This window comes from Plectropomus leopardus, chromosome 6 (genome assembly GCF_026936395.1).
Source record: "Plectropomus leopardus strain MGB_pleo_1.0 chromosome 6, ASM2693639v1, whole genome shotgun sequence".
Taxonomy (NCBI): Eukaryota; Metazoa; Chordata; class Actinopteri; order Perciformes; family Serranidae; genus Plectropomus; species Plectropomus leopardus.
Genome location: NC_142181.1, coordinates 4,099,769 through 4,115,994, shown reverse-complemented (window position 1 = coordinate 4,115,994; position 16,226 = coordinate 4,099,769). Strand labels below are relative to the sequence as shown.

The 16,226-nt window shown below is 40.3% G+C and overlaps 1 protein-coding gene across 15 annotated transcripts in view; it reads left to right on the top strand.

Moving 5' to 3' along the window:
• phldb1b (pleckstrin homology-like domain, family B, member 1b) overlaps nt 1–16,226 on the top strand; it is a 140,248-nt gene that overhangs the window by 16,597 nt on the left and 107,425 nt on the right. For 3 of the 15 annotated variants that reach the window (XM_088078531.1, XM_088078523.1, XM_088078530.1), the window contains exons 1-4: nt 6,092–6,298; nt 8,046–8,141; nt 13,495–13,618; nt 15,844–16,014. In XM_088078531.1, coding sequence (XP_087934657.1) covers nt 6,263–6,298; nt 8,046–8,141; nt 13,495–13,618; nt 15,844–16,014 — 427 coding nt within the window. In that variant the 5' untranslated portion in view covers nt 6,092–6,262. Of the gene's footprint in view, nt 1–6,087; nt 6,299–8,045; nt 8,142–13,494; nt 13,619–15,843; nt 16,015–16,226 lie in introns of those variants that run through there. The other 12 variants (XM_088078524.1, XM_088078521.1, XM_088078518.1 and 9 more) reach the window with 7 other exon arrangements.

Here is a 16,226-nt window from a genome sequence, read left to right as displayed (position 1 = left end):
ATCAGCTGCCAAGTACTTTTTGAGACGCCCTTTCCCAAACTGTCTCCTGTGACGGCTCAGATGCTTCTGTGTAACAAACCATCTGGCACGTTACGTTATCGTTTGGAGGCAGACCAACTAAAAATGGAGACAAACCCCCCAGCACAGCGGGAATCAAACCCCCCAGCACAGCGGGAATCAAACCCCCCAGCACAGCGGGAATCTTGAAGTCAGGTTACTCCCGACATAGAGAGCACAGGCTGGATTTCCTCCCGGACACAGAGATGTGGTTTTGGAAAAGAGCTTCTTAAAGGATAAAGAGCAGCCAGTTATTTGATGTTTCAGGTGTCTTTACAGGTGTTGTTGTATGCTTTGCCATTATTTGCACACAGACTGTCGTCCGTTGGACCTCCATAAAGCAGCCAGGTGTGTTTGCAAGGAAGTTTGTGACACATCTGCAAAGCCCCGATGCCTCCTTCCTCCTCTTTCATTAAAATGCTCATCGCCGTTTTTTCTAGCATTTTCCTGCTATGAGCATCTCACAGACACGGCGTCTCGCCTTTGGCTACAAATTGCATCCAGCCGAATAATTTGAACACATGATCAAACCTGCAAATATGTCACAGGCTGGTAGGAGATTGAGGAGTATTGCTTCTATCATAAAGAACAAAGGCTATAAAGTTGTTCCTGGGTGAATGTTAAGGGTTAATGTGACCAGACGTGCTTTTGTAGCAAGTATGTACATTTTATGAAAGTATGTGAAAGAATCCATAGATAATACATATAGATATGTAAGATTTTTTTTGGGGGGGGGGTTAAGGCAGTAGGATAGTGTATAACCATGAAAGGGGGAAGAGAGAGGGGGCCACACGCAGCAAAGGGCCACGAGCTGGACGCAAACGTCAAAGATATTACCTTAATACACGGGCGCCCACAATACCCACTGAGCTCCCCTTATTTATGTATGTATGTATATATATATATATACTGTGTTATATATATGCATATGTGTGGATTTTATGAAATGTAAATGATATAATTCTTAAAAATGTTTGAAATGGACAAAGACACATTTTCTCCAATCACACGAAAAATACAATTGCAGTTTTAAATGAATAAAAGTAGGTGAATTTGGGGGATTCAGTGACATCTAGTGGTGATGATGGCAGATTGCAACCAGCTGAAACTTCTCCTGGTTACAATTCCTTCAGTGTTAATTGTACAGGAGGTTTTTACCAGGAGCCTAAATACCTGCACAGGTCTATTCCTCTTCAAAACATGGGGATTAAAAAGTGGTAAAATCACAGAAGAAAATCCAGTTTGACATATCCAGCCTGCTTAATACCTTCAGATCTGTGCCCTCTTTAATTCTGAGCGAGATCAGGAGATTTTTAGTTGAAGCCAAATTATGCGCAGAGGTCTCTGCCTCTCAAAAACAAATGGCCCCGCTAATTAAAATGGGTAAAAACACTGAATAATGCAGTTTCACATAAATAAATCAGTGTTTTTTCGAAACTGCTCATTGCTGAGGGGCTGTTTACTGTGGCGGCCAATGCCAGCGCGCGACTGATCCTATTTAGTGCCAGTGTTTGGTTTGTCCAGTCTGTAGAAACATGGACTGGCTCCCTATGCAGATTTAAACGGCTTATTCTAAGGTAATTAGAATTTCAGGTAATTATACGCTAAAGAGAACATAGTCACTATATTATATTCATAGTTTGAATTACGGGGAAGCTAAGGGGAACTCCAAAAAATTGTTCATTTTTGTGTTATAGATTTTCTGCACATAAAGGTTCCGGAAATAATTAAAATAAAATTGAATTAATGTCAGTGTTGTAGTGTTTATTCACTCTTAAATTCCATTTCCGAACATCTGTCGCCTCTATTTAACTTCCGTGTTTATCCTGCTGTGGCCACCTGTGCGTGAAGCGGCGCTGCACTCAAATCCCGACATTTAGACACCTGAACTCCTCATCATCACAGAAGGGACAGAGGGAGAGAGGTTGTTGTTATAAACTAGTTTGCTAAATAATGCTCAGCTTTTTTGTTCTCGTGATGTGTTGTTCTTGAAGGGTTGTGTATCAGAAGCAGAAAGATGTTACCTGCGCCCTCTGCTTTATGATTTTGGTTTTCTCCGATTAGGTTATTGAAGTTCTTGGTGATTTTTATGTTGTTGTTATTGTGCGATGGTATCAGCTGCTCACAGTTTTTTCGCAGTAACCTTGTTATTGACCGCACGCTGCCGCACACTTTGTGCATGTGACATGTTTTAGTGGCGCCCACCAGAAAATGAGGCTCTGTGTAATTCGAACCCTGATTATATTCCACTTCTGCCTGTATATGTTCCTTTAAATCCTGCACAGTGGACCTTTAAACAGCTCCGAGTGGCCCCGCAGCTGTGCAGCAACCAACTGAACCTCAACATGTTAGACTGACATAAAAGGAAAGGCAGATTCATTCCTGAGTATGAAGTGACCCGTCCATTTTTCTGTTTTCACATTCCCGATTATCTCCACATTCTCTGAGATGGCCCCTCGTCTGCTTAACTGACCACTTTATTTGTCCCAGATGAGTGACTGCTGTCCCGGATGAGAGGGCGGACAGTAGATCCTCTTCACACACTCGCAGCTCAGGAGCTACGTTAGGTTACTGTGGTTATGTGGATATGCGTGCTCCCCAGATGATTCATCTTTTCATTTTTGGCACGGTGTGAACATTTTTGCCTGCCATCAAGACAAAATGTCTAATTTGCATACAAGATATCTAATAATCTAGAATTATTTCAACAAAATTTGCTCATTTTGCTCTTAGGAAGATCGAGTCATTTCATTTGGATCAGTCTGCCGTATTTGTGACAGGACAACCTTTACATCTTTAGTCCAACAACTGGTATTGGTGTTTATTTATAACCCAAGTGGGGGTATAAATGTTTCTATTTTGTTTTTTTTATTTTAAATCTAGATTTTAGAATTTGTCTGCACCAGATATTAACTCTTTGAAACCTGAGTAAATTGGCCTATTTAAAAAAACATGGGGGAAAGGCAATGAGAAATGTAAGCAGACCCCCCCCCCCCCAAAAAAGTATAGGAAAATAGACAATAGAAAATGTAAAAAAAAACCCCAAAAAAACCCAACAACAAGTAAACAAAAAAACACACAAACAAAAAACCCAATCAGACAAGAATATGACCAGAAAAAGTGTTTAAAAATAATTATAATAATTAAATAAAACATTTTAAACATCTAATTATGATAATTAAAAGTATTGTTTTTTCTCTTTTTCATTTCTAAATTCATTTTTGAACTTAACAGCACATTGCTCTCCGTTCTCAGACATTAAAACAGACAGACAAATAAAATAAAAGTAACAATAATGATAATAATAAATACACAAAAAATTGACAATTACTAAAATAAAGACAAAATAAAGGGGGAAAAACATCATCTACATTTGAAAAGGCAGATATATTAAGAAAGATGACCAAGTTCTCTCAAATAGACCATCATCCCCTTTCACTCGTGCCGTTAGTCTTCCTAAATGTAAGACGTATGTAAGTTTCGCAGTGCCACTGTGTGACTGAGGGAGGTTAGTCACTTACTTTAACTGCTTTAAAATACATCTCCAAGCAAGGAGACGGAGTTAGTCGCGTAGTTTGAGTCCAGATTTACTCGGGGACAGTGTTTTAAATGGCAAACTCAGTATGAAGAGTCCTGCATCTTTGGTTATTACTTGTGCAGGTGCTAGAACGCAGCACGCTTCGAACGGTAATAAAAAGGCGTTGTGCACCTAAAAATGAAAAAGTTTGCATCTATGAAGACATGCCACCATAATTAAGGTTTTCACTTGTACTTCGGTGATTGATGCACTGAAAAAGATAACCCTTTGAAAAACAACCTGTCTGCAGCTGCGTTTCATTTCACCTTTTCTTTTTATCTGTCTGTCATCTCTATTATTCATCCCATCTACATTTTTATTCACCATCCAGTTGGCAGGCTGTCAGCTTCCCTCCCCGCGTCTACATTTTTGCATTCCAGCTAAATGGTGAGCCTCCCTCCCTCCCTCGCTTTCATAACCCCTTCAAAAAAAAAAGAGAAGAAAAAGAAAAGAGAGATTCTCTCATGTGTGAGGAGAGATCCATGCCGGCTCTACAGGAAACAATGCCAGCCTTTCTGCCCTGGCATGAGGGGGACAGAGGGAGGGAGGGACAGAAAGAAAGAAATAGAGATTGAGACTTCTTTGTGTGTCCAGTGAGAGTTTGTGGATGTGAGAGAAAAGAAAAGCTGCTGATTTCCTCCCACAGTCGCAGAGAAACTTTGATGTGGTGGGAACAAACAGCCATACCACTCACATGCAATATGAGAGTTCAGTTCTAGTTTTAATTACATTTAACAGCAAAGAATGAACTCTTCAGAGAAAATAAAAATGGCAGTAACTTCTCTTCTTTGTCCTTTGGTCACTGTGGTATTTTGAAGATCAGCAGTCCAGTTATTTGGCATATTTAGGCGACGTTTAGACGAGAACGGCACTACTGAAAACATAGTATTTGTATAATATGTATCTAAATTTATGCTTTTGTTTTACTTTTTCTTACTTCGGCATATGCCTCTGCATTCTTTTCTTTTTTCTTCTCACTTATATTATTGAATACAGTTTAGAAAAACAGAATCAGAAAACCTCCTTGACAAAAAAGAAACTGCACTATAGGGCCACTACTAAGGCCACGTTTAGATGAGAACAGCCCTACTAAAAATGGAAAAGTTTTTTCTTTGCATTTAAAAAAAATCTGCATTAATATGATAACATCGTGAAAATAATCCTCGTGTACACGGATCTGCAAAAACGACTGAAAATGCTGCAGTATGCATGCCAGACCAGAAGTTGGCGGTGTATCTTTGTAATGACTCACTGTTCTTCTACAGAGCGGAGAGTATAAACAAACACAAAGACAATGGCGAATGCACGCATGAGAACCAACAGCGTTAGCAGCTAAAATATGTGTGAATATGTATCTACCAACCTGTTTTTGAAATTAAATGTTTAAGCTGCAGTGATAATGATGATTATCAATAATGCAATCAATAATACACAGAGACCACAAATAAAAGTTGACATTTGGCAGTAATTATGTACTAATGAAACAAATCATCCACACACACACACACACACACACACTTGTCTGCTGCAGAGCCATGTACACAACTCTGCTCTTCTGGCGATGGGACAAAAGTCTAAAGCCTTTTTTTAAGCAGGTTTACACGTGCTAATTTGGGTAGTAAAGGGGTCTAAATTAACTGCTTAGTCAAGAATAATATTTTAATTTTTTTCTATTTTGTTTTGTTTTGTTTTATTTTATTTTCATTTATTTTATTGGTAGTTGATTGATTAATTGGTGCATTAATTAATTATCTTTGATTACTATTTTCAATGCAGTTGTGTTTTTGTATTAACATTATTATTTTTATTTTTTCCACGTATTTATTTTATTTATTACTATTATTACTATTCATTTTTATCACTGTTTTTTGCTGTTGTAATGTTATGTTGTCTTGGACCCCAGGACAAGAAGGCTTGTTGCTGTTGTCAGCTAATGGGGATCTTTTTAATATACATATAAACAAATAAATAAAATCTGCCTAAATTACATGTAAATGTGTATCTGCAGACCTATTTTGGGGCTGAAATGTTTAAGCTGCAAGAAAGTGATGATTGATTAACGTTAGCATCAGGGAGCTACATTCGGCTATTTTTCTCTTTCTTTTACAAATAAATAATTCAACAAGGAAAACATACCACTATATCATAACCTGTGTTTTATTCACAGTGGCGCGTTCAGTCAGGCGTTGAGGTTTATTTACATTGTGCATATTTACAGAGCTCCTCCTTCCTCCCTCAGCATGTTCACCTCTTTGTTTCTCGGCTTTATTTTTATCAAATCACTTCAGTCATCACTCTCTTCCTCCCTTCCTCTTTTTCTTCTCCTGCTCTCTTTTGATCACGGCTTACACACACACGCACACTAACACACACACTCATGTTTCTGTTATCTGGGACTCAGGAATGTAGGTCTTGGTTTAGTGGAGCAAGCAGCAACAGGTCCACCTCCTGAATGGGAGTTTGTGGAAGATACTGCGCCGGTAGACAAAGAACCGAGATCAGGACAAAGAGACAATCTGTGTTTCATGGGAAGAAGAGACGTTGAAGACGTAGTGTTGAAAGAGGTGTCCTGGTCAATCAAGCTCACACTGGTAGGATTGAGTCAGTAGCCAGGAGCAGCTCTTTGCCATGGAGGCTATGCATGTGCTGGACAACTGGAGGAAGGTAATTATTATATTTAGAAACAAAGGACAGGTTAGCACTTAAAAAGTTTCACATTAGAAGCATTGCATAAAACCTGAGGGGGGAAAACAGTTTGCAGAATGATTGCAGCTTCTGGCTCAGAAAAGAGTTTCTTTTTGCACAAAAGTGTTTCCAGAAAGAATTTTTCTCAACATTTGTTTTTATTTTCTGGCTGTTTTGTGATTTACTGTTTGAGGCTTCCCCGAGGCTGACTCCGCTGAATATCATTTCACGGGTCTGTCAGAAGAGCAAATATGATGATATTGCAGCAGTGTTTTGTTCTCCTGAGGGCAGAGTACATCAGAAACACATTTTCCATCCCCGCTGCACAACATTTTAGGCATGCAAATGACTCCGGGTACACTCTGCTTCTCTGTGATTGCTGTAATTATGTGTTTTCTAACCTTACCGTGTGGTTTGCTGTGCTTCCTCACAACCACAAGCTTCTCACATCTCATATAATGACTGCAAAAGTGTTTTCTCACATTTAAATTTACCCTCATACAGAATCTGGACACTTAACCCTTTGAAACTTGAGCAAACGGGCTTGATTAGCAAGACATTATTTTATTTTGTTTTATTTGTTATTAGGGATAAAGTGAACAAAACAAACACATGTATACAATACAACATGAAGAACAAAACTGAAAAACACATAAGAACAAAAATTACAGACAATAACATTTAATAAGATATGGTATAAGTCCAGGAGTAGATTTAATTATATGTGCAAGAAATTAGTAAAAATCTACAAAACAATTACTTGAAATTAGCATTAAAATGAAAAGTAATATATAAAAATGGGGTATGACCTGAAAGAAGTGATTAAAAAAAAAAAAATAATAATTGTCATTGTTATTATTATTATTATTATTATTATTATTATTATTATTATTATTATTATTATTATTATTATTAATTCATTTTTCTATTTTTCTCTGTAACCTTATTTTAAATAAATAATTATAATAATTAATCTCGTTTTCTTGATATTTTCCTGAGTTATTTGATTATTTTCCAACGATTATCTCTTTTTCTTTTTTAAAACTAAGTTTGAAGGTTTACATGCTCGTGAAAGGCATCTGAAAGCAGCAGAAGAAAAGTTATGTTGATCCAGATTTTAGTGGGTTAACAAGTGTCCCAAGATAGACATAGAATATATTTATAGCTGATTGCTTAGTGCTGACTTGATGGAAATACCCCAAAATGACTGAGTAAGAAGAGAGGAATTTGTGGGATTTGGGTGCAGTGTGTGTGTGTGTGTGTGTGTGTGTGTGTGTGTGTGTGTGAGTGTGTGTGTGTGTGTGTGTGAGTGTGTGAGTGTGTGTGAGTGTGTGTGTGAGTGTGTGAGTGTTTTCATAAAGACTGAGAGACCAGAGAGCAGCCAAGGTGGCTGATTTCCCGTGAATGTGTCAACTACCAAGAGATTTAAATGTGTGTTTGTGTTTTAAGTGTGTTACTTCCTCAGAGTGTGTTGCTAAATGCTGACAACCATCTGTTACGTGTGTGTGTGCGCTCACACTATGAATCACACCTTGACACATTAGTGTCGGTGGAGAGGGGAGGGGGAATCCCACTAAATATGGTCACACTTTGACCACGGCTACACAAAACACACAAAATGTCGATGCTGTAACTTAACCGTTTCTGTCCAGCAGAGATGAAGTCACCCATGACGACATTTATCGCTCACCATCCGGCTAATAAAGTGTCCTCATTTCCTTCTCAGGACCTTCATGTGTCGCAGGGAGACAGCTCAGTGGACATGGACCGACTGAACAGGAACATGCCCGAGTGTGGACGGCAAACCCACCAGGTGTTACAGGTGAGTGTGTTTTTGGAGATGTTAAAAAAGGAACAATAGAGAGAGCAAGAGTTGGCAAAAGTAACAGAAAAACAATGTCATATGTTCTCAGTGTGTCAGATTTGTTCCATGTTTCCAGTGTGAACTCATTCCTACACACAGTGCGCGCTCTCTTCTTCTGATAACAGCATCCATTGATGCTAAATGTCAGCACGTCGGCCGCTCTGGCAGATTTTTGGCGCTCCGTGATGATGTGATGAATACACAGCTGGAGGTCTGACTGAGGGAAGAGGCGGCAGGTCGGGTCAGGCAGTACAGCTGGGACGCGTCCTGACAGCATATGTCAGCGTGCTGTAAAGCAGGAATCTTCAGCCAGAGTCAGTAATTAGACAGAGCCGGAGATTGGTTGTGTGCGTTTCCCACCTGCTGGGTCCGACAATCCTATCAGGCATTAAAGGGAAGGCAGTGTGTGTGCGTGTCCAACTTAGGCTACCTTCTGGGACACTTAAGACTGAAGGCCAGTTAATTGGGGACAGCTTGTGCAAATGGGGCCAAAAGCTGTGTCCCCAATTGGGGAAAAAAACAGGTTTGGGGGTCAGTGGTTAGGGTTACGGGCAGTCTCCAGAAATTTAATGTAAGTCTATAAAATGTGACCAAAAATGACATAAGTTACTGTGTGTGTGTGTGTTTTCAGACTTTTTTTTCTGTAAATGTATGGCAGTTAGAAGCTGCAAGAAGTGAAGATAAACACGACAAGATGAAATTTTAATGATTCATGTGGGGAAACTGGGACGCTGCCGATATTTCAAGGAAAACGGGAACATAAATAAGAATACAGCAAGAACGTAATTTTCCAGCATGTTCGACAAAAGAATGATTCTGTTGAGTTGAATAATGAAAAGTAAACAAATTATTATTAATGGAGAAGAAAATTGTTTCTCTGTGCTGACAGTTAGCTTAACCATTTACTTTTCTTGTGCTGCTTTTAGATGCTTTTCACAAGTATTTAACCCTTTGAAACTTGAGTGAATTTATTTGATTTCTTTCAAAAACACAGCAAAAAAAAGCAATGAGAAACTTGGTAGGAAATGTTCCACAAATTCCAAGAAATAAATAGATTTAGAAAAATATTTTTTTTGAAATAATTCTTTATATAAAAGCTACGATCCAAGAATGGGAACAAAGGTGAAGCGGAGCGGACACTTGTGGAGAATGAGAGCGAACATTCGGAGACACCGTCGGAGAATGAGAGCGGACACCAACGGGGACACCGTCGGAGAATGAGAGCGAACATTCGGGGACACCGTCGGAGAATGAGAGCGGAGCGGATACCAACGGAGACACTGGTGGATAATGAGAACTTAGGAGACACCGGCGGAAAATAAGAGCAGAGCGTAGCCTACGTATGGAGACACAGGCGGAGAATGAGAGCGGTGCGGACAACGGCAGAGACACCTGCGGAGAATAAGAGCGGAGCGGACATTCGGAAAGAGCAGAGCGGACATTCGGAGACACCGGCGGAGACACATGATCGGGCAGATAATTGTCAGTCCTGATCATTATCGTGCATCGATAATTTACATACATATACAAAAACGGTCTGTAGTACAGATGTGTTCTGTAAAAACCTAATCAAAAACATTATTTTAAAGTTACAGATGTAGAAACATCTGGTATTTACTGCGTATGCAGATTCAGACCTGCGCATTACATGTTGTGTATGAACTGACAGACAGAGGCTGTTGCTGCGTGCACCACATGGGAGCAGCAGCACACAGCAGATGAGGCCGTATGAATCCTGCATTGTTGCCCCCACACTGGCACATCTCCCCTCTCCTCCCATTCCTCCCAGTAAGCCTCCCAGTGCCTCCCAGCGAGTCTCTATCTCAGCAATCCTCTTAGGCTTGACCCCACTCCACCGACGGCACCACCACAATCACATAATCCTATTAGCACACACACGGCTAGCTAACCAGGCGAGAGGCTGGGTCAATGACCGCGTACAGGTTGTAAATAAGGAATGTAAGGGCTCCAAAATTGGGACAAAAAGTCACTTTTTTAAAAATGCAAATCCCATGCCAGTGAGTGACTCCACGCCCATCACAACTCATTTAACACTTCACCTGGCACAGAGCGTTATCAGCACTATGGAGCACGCTCTTCTTCAGTCGACTCAAAATAAATGTGAGTGAAAAATCATTTGCTGTGATGTGAAACTAATTTGTAAAGTAAAGTGAATGCTAAGTGATGGAGGCACACCTCGCTGTCACTGGCATGATATGCTGAATTTCCAGTGATGCTGAATTATAAAAGATATCAAATCATCTGTTAAATCATTAAATTATGAAGCAGAGTTGCTCCGATCACTACACAGGATCACTTGATAAATAGACAGGATCCTGAAATATTTATGCATTTTGATGTGTTTTTAATCAAGCAAGCAGGGGTGAAATGTTCTGTAAATGCTATATGCAGAACACTTCATGCACCAAAGCATAAAACACAAAATTAAGCAATACTAAACAATATACAGCTTTATAATTTTGTCAAACTGGCGAAGGCGCCGGCATTTCCAGATGCCTCTCTGTCAGTTCCAGTAAAGTTCTGCTAAATTTAGGCTCTTTTGTCTATTTTGCAAGAAAAAATTATCATTCATGGAAACAGGTTCCAGCTTGTGTGTTCTGAGTGTGCACAGTCTGTGGTGCACCGTCCTCACCACAGTGTGTCCTGTGTTTCACCAACATGCAGCAGCTGATTAGAGAGTTAATACCGAAAATGCACAGAAATAGTTTTGTTTTCATGAAACGTGCCTGTATACAGAGTGTGTGCCAGGTGTGTGCGCATGTTGATGCGAGAGCGAAGCTCAGTCTGGCCATTCCTCTGTGAACCCAAATAACTGAGATTGATTTTACTATTTTCAACAAATGACAAAAAAAGTAGGCCTACTGAAAATAAGTGACACATTTTGCTGATCGCACGACTGATGGATAGATCGCAGCAGACTGACAGAACAGTCAAAATTTACACTGTGGAAAGTGACTTCTGCAGAAGTTTTACTCTCAGTGCGTCGCTCCGTCTCTCATCCAGCTGCTCTCTGCTGCTTTAGTTGTTATTTTTTGTTATTTTGTGTGTGTGTGTGTGTGCGTGCGTGTGTGTGTGCGTGCGTGCACGTGCGTTCCTATTTTTTTATATCTATTTTGCATCCTCCCTTATCTTGAGGTCTCAAGGTTGAAAAGTATGTTCATACCTTCCATGTGACAGAAAAATGATTGGTCGATTTGATTGATCTAAATTATCGGATAGTATGGCAAAATCGGACAATTGAAATAATTGGCTGTTGCTAAAATGTATGCACCATACACAAAATGTAAGGGGAAGGGGCGATCAGTCCTGCGGGCTGTACTGGCGTACTGCCTATTTCTCTCTGATACACCAAAATATATATAACTCTTTTTCTTTTCTCTCATTGGAATAACAGGAGAAGTAATTTGTTTGATTATGTCAAACCCTGGGAGGTAAAGCTGCAGAGAAAAACCCAACATAACACATTCTGCTGCACCCCTGCCAGAACTCCCCTCCGCACTCAGTAATTTGACAATGAGGAGACGACTAAAAAGCCGGATTGTCTTTATGCTCAGGCATCGCTGTGCTGAGAAGTGCTCATCACAAGTTAGCTCGTTGATCGCCCTCCAGGAGCTTCATGTTTCTTAATTGCGGAGTGCTGTTGCTATGGTGACATCCCTTCCCCCTCGCTGTGCCGAGAGCACACGGTGGTGCTTCAGGCAGAGCTGCAAGGGGGAGAGGGGGGAGAAGGGGAAGACGACACACACAGACACACACACACACACACACACACACACACACACACACACACACACACACACTTCCTTCAGTGTGTGGAGGAATATGTAAACAGCCAGAGCAGCCAGCTATGGAAATGACCTCCCATAGTGAAGACATTCAGACTCCTCTTCTCAGCTCCAGAGGGGAAGATGGACCGCTTGCTGTAGGCCTGGTGCATTAGTGGAGCAGTAAAACTGCCATTTGTGCAGGACAGAAATATGAGTGTTATCTCTCCTCTAATAAGAGATATTCACTTTGTTTGTGTCATGCAAAACCAATTAGTTCAGCTAATGGACAGGAAATAATTGCTGATGAGGTCCCATTCACGGTGTGCCGTTCGTTGTCCAGACAGCAGCACTTTGTACACAGAGATCCTGCTGTAGGGCTGCAGGTCCATTTTTTTTAGCCTCTTTTATTTTTTTAGAACCAAATGATGGCAGCATCATCCCACTCAAAGTGTGTAATATTAGACAGCATGCCGGCATAGCAGAATCAAAATAGGCGTGAGGGGTGTGACGTTTCACACAACATTGTCAGCCTCTATTGTGACATATAACATAAGCATTGGCAGCACTTTCTAAACAACAAAACAGCTTCTCATGTGTACAGATTACACTCTCGGTATCCTCCCGCGTCTGCTGTTGATGTTCCGGGATGCTACAACCAGTGCCAGGATGTTAACAAAAGCACATGGTTAGGATTAGGTAATAAAAGCATGTGCTTAGGTTTAAAAAAAAATCATGGTTTAGCTTTATATTCGTTAGAAGTGAAAGTCCTGGGTTTGTTTGACCCATCCATCGTCCCTCCCATCTGCCCTACAGGGACCTTCCAGCTCCTTATATTACGTTGTAACCTGCAGCATTTCAACCTGAAGCTGTCCAGCGGCGTATCCACACTGTTACTACCTCATGTGACGCAGGAAAGACAAGACAAATTCTCTAATTCTGTAATTGTACCTTATGTACACAATGGCGAGGTGGCAGAGTGGCGTGATATTCCCACCTTGAACAGTCAGTGATAAAGGGGCTAGAGTTTTGCCGTAGAGACAGAAAATGTGACACACAGTATGTTGCAATGTCTGCAAAGCTGTGATTGACATTTTCTTTGTGGAGACTTTCAGTGTAGGTGTTCCCAGTCAGTCTCTGATTTATAGCACCTGTAGCTTGGAGTGAGTTTGTACAAATAGTTATTTAGTACAAAATAAATACCACTTTATTTGAATGATATAATGCAATTTGTGGCATGTTTGTGTGGAAAAAAATGCAACAATAAATGGCACTAAAATGGTAGTAAAGCCTACCAAGAAGTGGGATTTTTATAACCACCCTTATTAAGAACATCCCCCTCTATGATTACAAGTAAACCACATTTTCCGCAAATGTTTTTATTTTCCTGGCCAAAGAAAGGAAAAGCCTCATAATCAGTCAATTTGAACGGTACATTTACAACAAACTGTTGATTTAAAAAAAGGCACATTCATCCAAACTCAAGATAAATGTAATTAACACTTTATTTGTGACCCACTTTTTAGAGCACTCCACTGGATCTATTTGAGACTGGAAAGGGGCTGAAGTTCCAGGCAGAGCGCCCCCATCTGGTCAGCCTGGGCAGTGGACGACTGAGCACAGCCATCACCCTGCTGCCCCTGCCTGAGGGTGAGATATAATCTGAATTATATTACAATAAAAATAATATAATAATTGTTATATTATTATTTTTAGATAAAAGAATAGAATATCTTTATTGTCATTGTAAATGTAACATGAAATTGGATGATATTATTTTCATTATTATTTTTGAAAACTTTTTAGGACACTTTTAACATTTCTAATCACACTTGCATTATTCAGTTGTAGTCAAAAACAGAGCAGTAAACGTATTAGGTTTCAACCTCACATTGATTTTCGATATTAACTTTTTATTGTGCTGCCAGCTTTATTACATTAAGTGCATTTTAGATTACTTTTATTACATTTATCAAGTTTTACAAAGGGCCACAACAACAACAACAAAACACACACTTATACGTCTCTGTTGACCTGTTATCACCTCTGTCTATCTTTCAACTTCGCCTGTCTCAGTCTGAGCTGCAGGCAGGCTTCATCATGTGTTTCTGTCTGCTGACTTCTTGGCCTTTGGTTTGCCTTTTTGCATGATAGTCTTTTTGTTTTCTGTGTGTGTATGTGCGCGTGTGCGTGCATGTGTGTTTGTGTGTGTGTGTGTGGGTGTGTGTGTGCGTATGCATGTGTGTGTCTGGCTGTACCTGTGCGTCTGCCGGCCTTCCTGTCTCTGTCTGTGCCTCTGCAGGCTGGTATGCAGGGGGATTCCAGAGGTTATGTCCAGGCAAGGATAGTGTGTGTGAGTCAGTGTGTGGGGGGAGTGTGTGTGTAAAAGTGTGTGTGTAAAGTGTTTTTGTTTGTTATGCTTGCCTTTGAGATTTTACCAGACTCTGAAGGGCAACACTGCTACTATTGTTCCTACTACTCAAGGTTGATTTTCTTAGGGTGAAAACTGCAGGTTGACAGCTACATTGAAGAAAACCAAAGACCGATGAAAGCAGAACAAAAACTCGCACACTGCAATCAAGAGTGAACTTTAATAACAACAGTTTGCGATTGGTGTGACCTAATTGATCTACATGGGTCAAACAACCTATTTAAAATTATCATATTGTCTTTTAAGATAACCCGATGAAAGTCTTTGTACTGAAACGTTTGATTAAACTTTACTCTTGATCGCAAATGAGGTGTGCGGGATGTCGATTTTCTCACTAAAGTCTCTCTGAATGTTGTCCTCTGACTTTTGGGACATCACAGTCCAAATGAGAGAGGATTAAATGTTGATACACGCATCTGAGTCGCCTTCACTTATAACCGTGTGCACAGAGCAATAAGCTTTGCAGCGAGTGGTGGGACAAGTGCGTCCTCTTTTTGCCCTCGGTTTTGCCTTTCAGGTCACAGACAGGCTGCACTTCCTTATTGTTGGCAAGGCTGTTCAATGAAGGCTTGGATACACTCTTTGACCCCATGGCAGCTATGTGGTATGACATATGTGCAGTGTAACTGGAGATTTTGGAGGGTTACAGCAGACAGCCGAGGAATAAAGAGACTGTGGCAGCGCAGGTGCTTTTGGGTGGAATTTTTTTCTCTTATAATCCAGATTTTTTCCAATAATAACAAATTTGGAATTCTTGTCTATATCTTTATTTTTCATGCAAAAATATTCTGACTGAAGGAGGGTTAACACCTGAGTAAAATGAATCAATCATCCCAATGTTCTATGATAGTGCACCAGCTATTGAGCCTTTTGGCAAGAGCAGACCTGATTTCATTGCACATGTGTTGCACCCCATAAGTATGATGTGATGTGAGGCTATGACTTCTCCTTTTAACCAATTAAAAACAAATTATTTACAAGTGCTATATTTAATCATTGGTCAAAGATAACACAATCAAGCAGTGCTTCTTGTAGTTGTTTGGAATAAAGAATATATATTAGGAATCTACATATAAAGAAAAAGGTGTAAAGTAGGATTATGATACAGAGGTTTATAAAGCATATAAAACACAATTGTTGTTGGTGTTGTTCATTTCTGCAAACCACAGATTCACAGATCATGTTTTGGCATAAAATCACTATAGAAACACTGATATGACATGTAGAAAACGTTGAATTGTAGATCATTTGTGGTTTGCAGAATTGTACAATGTCGACGTCTTCTTGGAGACCCGGCTGCATTTTCTTTATTATACTGTCTTTGTTATGGAAAGAAAAAAACAATAATCTGTTTTATCTGAACTCCTTGTTAGTTTATTTTTGTATATTATATTATCAGAGGTGGACCACTGGTGTTTTCCTAACTCTTCCTCCCTTCCCCCAGGCCGGACCACACTGGGTCATGGTCCCATGGACATCAACATCCAGGGCCCCGGAGTGGCTGCCCAGCACTGCTACATAGAGAACAGGTCAGGGGTCATCACGCTACACCCCTGTGGGAACCTCTGTGCTATAGACGGGCGCCAGGTCACACAGCCCGTCCGCCTGTCACAAGGTAGGAATTGGCTCAAACGCCTGTCCCATGATGCACTCTGTTGCACTGGATGCTCTCTGTTTCTGCAAGTTTGGTCGCACTTTACCTACCTGCCTGCCTGCGTGTATGATCTCATTTCCATCCGCTCCGTGCCTGGTCAATGAAAACGCAGCGTACAAGGCAGTAGGTTGGTTCAATAAAATGCACAGTCTGAGCTTTTAAATAGCTACAAT